Raw genomic sequence first — 9,046 nt, 5'->3', positions numbered from 1 at the left:
CACACACACACACACACACACACACACACACACACACACACACACACTCCCACACACACACTCCCATACAGTAGAGGAATGTCCTCATTGATTGAACCAGTTTCCCCCCAAGAGCGGTTAAATCATGACTCGTAAATCACAGAGACCTTTTTTTTTTTTGTTAGTTTAGTGACGCCTCGTTATTACAGACAACTCGGTCATGGTTAAAGACTCATCTGGGTATCGACATGGGGAGGGGTGGAGAGGAGTTGAGCTTACACTGGGGCAGAGGTGGGCAGACCGAAGGTAAATCTTCTCCGTTTCCTTTTACAGGGAGAAAAGGACTTGGGATCTTCCCCGGATATATTTCATCTTTACTGCAAAAAACAATGTTCCTTTTCTCCTTTTCATTCCACCTCTTTTTAAAGAGTAGCCTGCGCTGAGGAGAGGAGCAGACGGTGCTTGTTCAGGCGCCACCTTGGACACAGCAGGCAATCAAAGTGCTGTGTAAGGGTGGAGTCACACGCATTCTTTCTCACAGCTCAGCAGAACACGCGTGTAATTTACTGCATGATGTATGACTCCAGAGTAAATGAGCGGCCACATAATGTTGGTTTCTGCATCGCATCCCCCCCCCTACAATCTTCTTCATCTCTACATGTTTGTCGCCCTTGTAGTCACCCTTTTGAATTTTTGGTGATTATCCTTTGTTGCTGTCTTGTCTTGTTTTGCACCTGGCTCCTTGAACCCCACCCCACCCCCGTCAAGTTATTTTCTTTTCCCTCTTCCCTCCTCCCATCGCGGCACTCGCTTCTGCTTATTATAGGGAAGGGAGCTGGGTGAAGAAGAGGGGGATGGGGGATGAGGAGAGAGGCCAAGGGAGCGTGAAAGGCGGGGCGGAGAGAGGAGTGTCGGGGTTGTCGAGTGTGTAAGAGAGAAAGCAAAATGATTGTGTGCGTGTGCCAGTGGGAGCTCAACCCCCTGACAGGCTCGGTGTCAGTGCCATTGATCCTGTCTCACGCGAAGGCAAGCTTATTTATTCAGTCCTTTAGACACACACACACATACATACATACATACACACACACACACACACACACACATACACACACACTTGCACTGTATGAAAAATTCGAGCAGCCTCTTTTTTTTAATTTACTCCACTTTTCTCCCTCTTGGTTTGTGTGGGAATGTTTTAATGTGGGCACATTTCCATTCCCCCCCCCCAACATCAAGGCCACGGGCTCCTTGCCTCGTGCCTCTTCACTTGGAGGTTTGTAACTTTGAGTTGAATATTTAATCGTCTGCCTCCTCACTCTTTCACCTCCTACTTTTTAGTCTATTTTTTCCCTCATGTCTTGCTTGCTCACCATTCTTCACCTCTCCTAATAAGCCGTTTAATTTGCCGAGCGGCTCTCTTCTAGTGCGCTGATGGAGGAGAACCGATGCGTAGCTGGTGGGAGGTTATGAAGGGGGAAAAGGAAGAATATTCTTATTTTTCAGAAAGAACTATCGGTGCTCTTATGTGGCAGAGAAGAAGAAAGGGAGGTAGGGTGAAAGAAAAAAATCCTTGTGAGTCTGTTTCATTAAAGTTACAAGACCCCGGAGGATCAGGGCAGGAAGAGAGGGGGGTATCTGCTGTATGTCTGTCTAGTGTGCTGCTTTCTGCTTCTGCTTCTCCACCACCCACAGTGGTTCTGCAGAGCCCACCACACATTCCTGACCCACATTCCTCTGCATATTACTGCTCCCATCCCTGTTCATAAATCTGTATTCATAGAATATTCACTGTAAACACCACAGCTAGCTTTGAACTCTCATATCTTTTTAAAGTTGCTTCCGTGTTTAGCAGGCTGAAAACTGCACACTGGAAAGGCAATAGGGGGAAAACAGGTGCCCATGGGAAAGTTTTGTAACGCTGCCATCACTAAGCTACCTGGGCTCATGGGATATATATATATATATAAAATTTTATAGATCAAGGATGATGACGAAATGGGAAAAGACCTCCTTGCAGTCAGTCTTGTTTGACAGAAATGGACATTATCCTCCGTAGCCACAGTATTGAAAGCTTGAGTTCCAGTGAGTCAGCGTCTTGGCCCCTCAGGGAGTTCACACTTGTTCAGAGGGTCTCGCTTAACCTTCACATCCTGGGACACGGTGACATTTCAGCTAGTAGGCACAGTGAGTAGACCGGACCTGTATTCATCAAGCGTCTCAAAGCAGGACATCACTTCTCAGGGTGATGCTTTTTTTTTTTTTTTTTTCCCTCATACTTCTCGAACCAGGAGTAAATACCTAATAACCTAATAAATCACTCCTATCTCTCCTCAAGAGGAGTCCTAACCTGTCAGAGGTTGCCTGGAGGTGGCATTGAAGCGGAGATATTCTGTGTGGAGGACAGTACTTATTGAAACTCGATAACATTTGAGACTGACTTTGTGCGCGATGCACAGAAAGAAGACGCGCTGTCCCTGCAGAAACGGACATCCTCACAATGTGTCTTTAACGAGCAAAGTGCAGCTGCACAACAGTGATGATTAAGTCTGAACCAAGTATAGCATGAGTATAATCGGAAGTCATGAATTAAACTTTGATGGCACTTATGCACCTTCGTAATGCGCGCGGTGAGGGAGGACTTAACTTAATTACAACAGGTAAAATATTTTTATTGGGCCTTATATCATTTCTTTTAGTCAGGCTATTTCAAATAGTAGTGCAGCTGTAATATTTGAAAGGAGAAGATGCACCATTACATTGCACTGCGTTCACATTGTTACAGTGCATTTCCCGAGAGTCTGTGACGTTACAGGAAAAGTTCCAATTCTAAAGTAATTGAGAAACACGGTTCCTGTAACTACTTTAATCTAGACTGAGTTCAGGAGAGCGGTGTTGTGCAGCAAATCCAGTGAGAGCTGTTACCGGCTGCCCGTGGTGAATCGGCACTTTGTGGGAAACCTTGCTCTCCGCAGGTGAGACTGTTTGGAGAGAGCAGAGCCTGTTATCCATCTGACCCAGATGCCATGCCCACTCTATGTAAATGCCGCATTGACTGCATTAACTGCGGTACGAAAAATGTGCGCTGCAATCGTGGAGGCCCAGGCCCTCTAGGTTTCGGCTGGCAGATGGCTTGAGTAATGGCTTTCACCTTACCTGCCAATTTACTGCTGCTGATTTGTTTACACTCATTATATGCTCTGTTAGGGAGACATTTTCAGGCAGTGAGAAAAGTAAACAGCTCCTCAAGTCACTCACCCCGTGGTTACTAGCTCCTGAATCATAATTCACTCCTCTTGTTTTGTCCCCCCCTCCTCCCCGCACAGAGAAAGAGAAGCGAGTGAAGTCGGGTTCAGACGGAGAAGGAGCCAGCAACTCCCAGTCGGACAGCTCGGCCAGCCTGGGCAGCCTGAAGGCAGGAGGTGAGTCATGTCACCCATCATCACGTCTCTCTCGCTCTCTCTCTCTCTGTCCTCCTCACCCTCTCTGTCACAGTAATTGTAGCCTGGGGGAGGGGGAGGAGAGTATTCAGCCGCTTGTCAAAGCTTTGCTTACAGTGAGGCTGCAGGTCTCTCTGTTATTGTTTCTCGCTAGTGTCATTACAATCATCAGCAAATTACATTTGTAGGTGATGGTGTATGATGACAATGATGATTTTAATTTGAAAACAGTAAGTCTCCCCCCCCCCCCGATTGCTGTGTTGTAGATCCATTAAAAACAACACATAATTGAGAACTGTTCATGGACAAACAGCCACATTCTGTGTCTCTCTGGAAGCACAATTACAGTCCTGTTTGTACAAAGAGCATGAAGGAGGCCTACGTGTGTCCGTCCCCCCCCCCCCATTGTTCAATCAGATTTACTCAGATTCCAGGACTCGAGACGGGGGTCATGGCTTCTAAACATGCTGTTGACATCCAGTGAGCCAAACCACCTTTAGGCATTATTAGCTCCCTGCATTGTCCACAGCCAAGAGACAATGAGATGGGGAGCATCCTGTTGCCGGTGGCACAATGGCTGCACACTTATTCCTCATGATGCCTTCTCTTTGTTCATCCTGTGCATGCCTCTTCCCTGTCACACTCGGTGAGCGTCAGCCGCACTATGATCCATTTGGAACTGGAGGTTTCAGTTTTTAGTAGGCAACTCTGAAAACATCCGCTTTGTGCTGAGCTTCCCCCACTACCCAGCTAGGTGGCCTCCAGCCAGAGAGAGATCTCTCTAAATCCGTCCTGACACTTTATTTGGGGGCTGCGGCCCCCGAACGTGTCGCATTTTTATGGCTGACACGGGTTTTAAGGATGATCCCTAGTGAGAAGTGTCAATAAAGCCGGACTTGAAAACAGATTCTGGCAACCGAGAGGCTCGGTGTGTGCTTTTTTGTGGACCAACTTTCATCCCACTGACCTTTCGGTGGGTCATTGGGCTGCCAGCGCGCTGTATTTCTGTAAAGCAAATTGGCGTAATTGTACAGCAGAGCTGGAAGCCTCTGAGTGCCTTTTTTAAACAGGCTGAGCATTTCTCTGGCCTGCCAGAGGTTTTCAGCACTGGCCCTAAAGCAGCGATTGGGGACAGCAGAGCTTGAGAGCGAGGGGAAGGCTGTACCCTTCACTTTGGTCTGATCAAATGACACGCCGCTGTGTCGGAGGGACTCTCGGGATCAGTGGTGTGTTCGGAGGTGAGTTGGCTATATTCATGAGACATGATAGCCTCGTCTTTCTCCCTGCGACCAGGCCTCTCTCAGTGGCTTCAAAATACAAATGTCACTTCTTAGTGCCCGCTTGATAATGATCAGCCTTTCTCAGTCTTCTCCTCTTCAAGAGGTTCAATGTGGTGCTGCAATGAGCATTATTGCTTTATCTGTCAGTTTCAAACGTGTCATTTTGCTTGAAAAGATGACAGAATCAATTTACCAGTGATCAAAATAATTGCTCATTTAATTTTCTTTCAATCGATGAATTGTTGTAGCTGTAGTTAATTGTGCCAGCTGAGTGTTTGTTACGGTGGAAGTGACGCTCTGGGAGCAAACACCGTAGCTGTTATCTTAGCTTAGTATTACCACCAGATGAGTCCTGATTTCCCCCCCCCCCTCTCTCACAGTGAATGACAGCCCCACAATATTACCTTCTTCATCACAGCAGAATACTCAAAATGCCTTTGAGCCAGCGTTGACAGAGAGGACGAGTCGAAGGGAATTGGGAATTCGTGATGACTCGCGTGTATGTCAGCTACTCTTTTGAGGAACAAAGGAAATGGGGAAACGTTTATTTTCAGCATAGAAGAGTTCAGTTGCGGTAGCATTAGAGGGCTCGTAGAGCTTTCGCTGTTCTCTAGGGATAACATTAGTCTCAAAGACGAGACAGAAATTAGTGTTGACGCACATTATTGACACGCATTAATCATCGGGAAAGGCCATTCCAAGCCAATCCCATTACAGATCGGTGGTGTCACCGTGGTTCGGCGTGCAAGTCAGGGGGTTACCCCATGCTCACTCATCATAAGTGACAATCCACAGATGGCTGCATCGGGGAGCTCCATTAGAGCTACGTTTTTACACAGCTTGATCCCCGGAAACGTCCCACACACCGCAAAATACTCGCAGAGGGCAGGGTCTATACGTTGTTTTTTTTTGAGGAAAATCCTCCTTTAAATCTCTCCAACATGTTTGTTTTTGTGTTGCAGAGGTCGCCACAGGGAAACTTCTGGACTTGGCAGAGGGAGCCAACGTGGCGCTGGTCCACTCAGGAACAAAGCAGACGGAATCGGACCCCTTTATGGTGCATAATCACGCAACAGAGAACAACAATACTGTATGGGTAAGACAAGAGGCAGGCTTGATGAGATGGGAGGAGAAGAACGTCAGGCAGGAAACACTGATTAATTAGCCAAAGTGCCTGCTGATGTACTGTACCTGTGGTATTTGAAAGGAGTGGATTCTGCAGTTGTCAGACAAATAGCCTATTGAACAGAACTTATCAAATGGTCACATAGCTGGAGAGGGTGTGGGCTGCACGTAGCCCAGATAAACCTCCTAGAACCATGTGAGGCTAGAGATGACTGTGTGAGTAAATGTATTGTTAACGTATTAACACCGCAATGAATATGCACTGTTTACCCATCACCTCTTGAGACGTGACCTTTATTTTTAACCAATGCCTGTGTGTTCTGTGTGGCAGGAGTTGGAGGACGGTCTGGACGAGGCTTTCTCAAGGTGAGAACCGGTGTGGATTTTGGGTTTTCCCTAAAGGCCCCCTGGCTCTGCTAAACAGCCACCCAGGCAGCTGTTCTTGAAAAAGCCCCCTGCGGGTTTTGGCTGCTCCAGCAATAAACACAGCCTCTCCCTCTTTCTCGGTTCGGCCCTGGCGCGTACGCGCTCGGTTTATAGGCGATCTGACGTAAGGCGACACCCGCCCCGAGTAATGCTGCTTTTGTGGGCTCCGTTAACCATCGTCTCAGGCCCGCACACCGACTCCGTATGAGCTCCGAAAGCCTGTGATTACAAATGAGTGCTGCTGAAGGAACACATTGCTTGGTATTTATATCACGGACCCACAGGAAAGTAACGTATTGTGCAGTGCAGTACTCCTTTGAGTGTTACAGTTCAATAAAAGCACAGGCGGGAGGAAAAAGATCAGGTCTCATAATCTGCAGGTTGAAGGTTGACAAGAAAGTCCAATTGTCGGCGCTGATTGGAATTCCTTAAACCGTGTCTGCGCCGTCAACAAACTAATCTGAGAGGAGTCCACTGTGATTAATGTTTCAATTTAGTCTGAATGGGCCGCGCTGTCTGATAAGATGCGGTGGTTCTGCTCTCAGGTGGAAGTTTACAGCCGTTTGTTCCGGACTCATTCAAACACGTTATTAGTGTGTTCATTTCCTTTGGCCTTGCCTTTCACCCACGCTGCTAATTGGACAGTGGGCTTCTTATTCTCTCATTTTGTGTTAGTGAAAGGGAGAACGGGCTCCTCAGCCTCTCTAATCAAGCGCTAAGAGGCCATTTTAGCCCCGTTATCAGATGAATATTTGTCTGCACACACTGTAATTACACCCTGACGCCGTTAATCTCCCGCTCTGCGACTAATGAGGATGCTCCCAGCATGAGCGCAGAAGCATCCACATGTAGATTTCTGTAATTGGAAGGGGGGGGGGGTCCAGGTTGACCATGAGAACCTGATTGTACTGGTTAATGTTGGGGTACAAAAGGGAGGGGAGAATTCATGATTATGTGAGAATATTACAGGATGATGGTTCAAATGATGATACCTGACAGTTGGCGTGCCTCGGCTACAGTTTAGTGTGAGAATTCACAATCAGAGGGTGTAAGTTATTGTAAGCTTGAGTAACACATTCGCCATATAAAGCTGCTTTATGAGCTTCTTTTTTTAATTCTTTACGCTTTACTAGTGACAGATTATGCACTTTTACATTTGATCAAAGTACTATCAAACATCACAAGCACCAGAGCCTCCTCTCCCTCCCCATAACCGGCAGCGAGTTATGGGCGACACGAGAAACATCTGCTCCCTTACTGCCAGACCACACTTTTAATTCTGCCATTTAAATTCTCTTAGATGAGCACTTTGGTCCACTTTACTTTTGGCTATGAGCTGCAGATGATTCATGTGTTGAGAGCGTTTTCATTGCTATTTAAGAGACTGCACTGCCCTCTGCTGGATCCACTGTAGTAGATGCTGTAGCCTCGTAAGTGCCTGTTGATCATAGTGAGGAAAACGCCAGTTTGATGTGCTTAGTTATGGTTAAACCCCAATATCACAGCCTTATGTTAAAGCATAAAGAGCTGGACATAAAGCCGCACCGTGGCCACATAAATGTATCCACTCACTTTATTATGAGGCTGTTCAGAACAGTTAAATTGTTGCCTGACTTGTGATGTTTCCTTTGTGCACCCTCCCCCCCCTAGCCGCAGTCTGGATAGCTTTGAATCCTACTCAGGTAACGACGTCATTCACTGGATCTAATGACTTCCACCTCATTCCCTAGTCAACATTCATCTGTCTGAATATCGGATCGATCAAGACTCGAGTAGTTTTCACACTTTCTTTTTAAGGCCACATACCATTAACAAGACTTTAATTAGAAAAACAACTCCTCATCGTCACTCCACAGTTTGATCTATCCCTGAGCTTCACTGCCACAGAACCTGGTGATGTGTGCCGCTGTGTCCGCGTCTTCATCACAAGTGTTTTTATGTGTCTCCGCCTCACATCCATCCGGCTTTGCACATGAGAGATGTCGGGATGAATGAAAATGCCGTGTGCTCACATGTTGGTCCGACACGTTTGTGTTTGAATCGCCATTTTGAATGTTGGGTCATATTGGGTTGCCATGATTAGTTCACAAAGGGGAATGTTCCTGCAAAGTAATCATGCCACTGTGTTCATTAGTCATGCTTATGTCCATACCTAGTGTACACACTGTACTTACAAGCTTTTTGAGTGTAATGAGTTCTCATTATAAGTCACAACATTTTTTGATCACTGCTCCGGTTTCATCGTAGCAGCTGCTAATAAAACGTCTGTTTTCCTCTGTTCCTCCAGACTCGCTGAGTCTCGCACTAACCCCCAGGTCCTGGACATTGGGGTAAACCCTCAGGACTTCAACACTGAAGAGTGCCTGTCCCCGGGCAAATGGGACCAAGAGGACATGGACTTCACCACACAGAAAGACACGTTCTAAAGGAACGTGAGGGAAAGGCGAAATGGGGAGGAAGGGGGGAAATGGTGGAAAAACAGACATTGTTTGAGACATCAGTACGGTTCCCCCACCTTCCTACCTGCTGTCGTACCTCTCGGTGGTCCGGTCCAGTGGCCCTCTGATGCTTCTGCATCTCCTCGACCAGAGAAGGACAACAAGAGCAGGCTGCTCGCAGAACAGGCCAAAGCAATACAAACCAATTAATCTCTTTTCTATGGAAAAAAAAACAAAAAAAAAACATGCAGTCATTTAATGTTTGTTACAGTCAGTGTATTACTTCCTTTTTTTGTGTCTGTTTACCCATTTACTGTGTGTGTGTGTGTGTGTGTGTGTGTGTGTGTGTGTGTGTGTGTGT

At 46.7% G+C, this 9,046-nt stretch overlaps 1 protein-coding gene across 4 annotated transcripts in view; it reads left to right on the top strand.

Moving 5' to 3' along the window:
• The window catches only part of ldlrap1b (low density lipoprotein receptor adaptor protein 1b), a 28,344-nt gene extending 19,364 nt beyond the window's left edge, over positions 1-8,980 (top strand). Inside the window, exons 6-10 of one of the 4 annotated variants that reach the window (XM_031847466.1) lie at positions 3,303-3,398; positions 5,659-5,753; positions 6,153-6,187; positions 7,898-7,929; positions 8,535-8,980. In XM_031847466.1, the coding sequence (XP_031703326.1) occupies positions 3,303-3,398; positions 5,659-5,753; positions 6,153-6,187; positions 7,898-7,929; positions 8,535-8,581 (305 nt within the window). In that variant the 3' untranslated portion in view covers positions 8,582-8,980. Of the gene's footprint in view, positions 1-3,302; positions 3,399-5,658; positions 5,793-6,152; positions 6,188-7,897; positions 7,930-8,534 lie in introns of all 4 variants that reach the window. The other 3 variants (XM_031847465.1, XM_031847464.1, XM_031847463.1) reach the window with 3 other exon arrangements.
• Positions 8,981-9,046: the final 66 nt, after the last annotated feature.

The sequence above is a fragment of the Anarrhichthys ocellatus genome, unplaced genomic scaffold (assembly GCF_004355925.1).
Source record: "Anarrhichthys ocellatus isolate YVR2014 unplaced genomic scaffold, GSC_Weel_1.0 scaffold7, whole genome shotgun sequence".
NCBI classification, from domain to species: domain Eukaryota; kingdom Metazoa; phylum Chordata; class Actinopteri; order Perciformes; family Anarhichadidae; genus Anarrhichthys; species Anarrhichthys ocellatus.
Note: the sequence above shows the minus strand (reverse complement) of the source record. Positions and strands in the feature narration are given on the sequence as shown.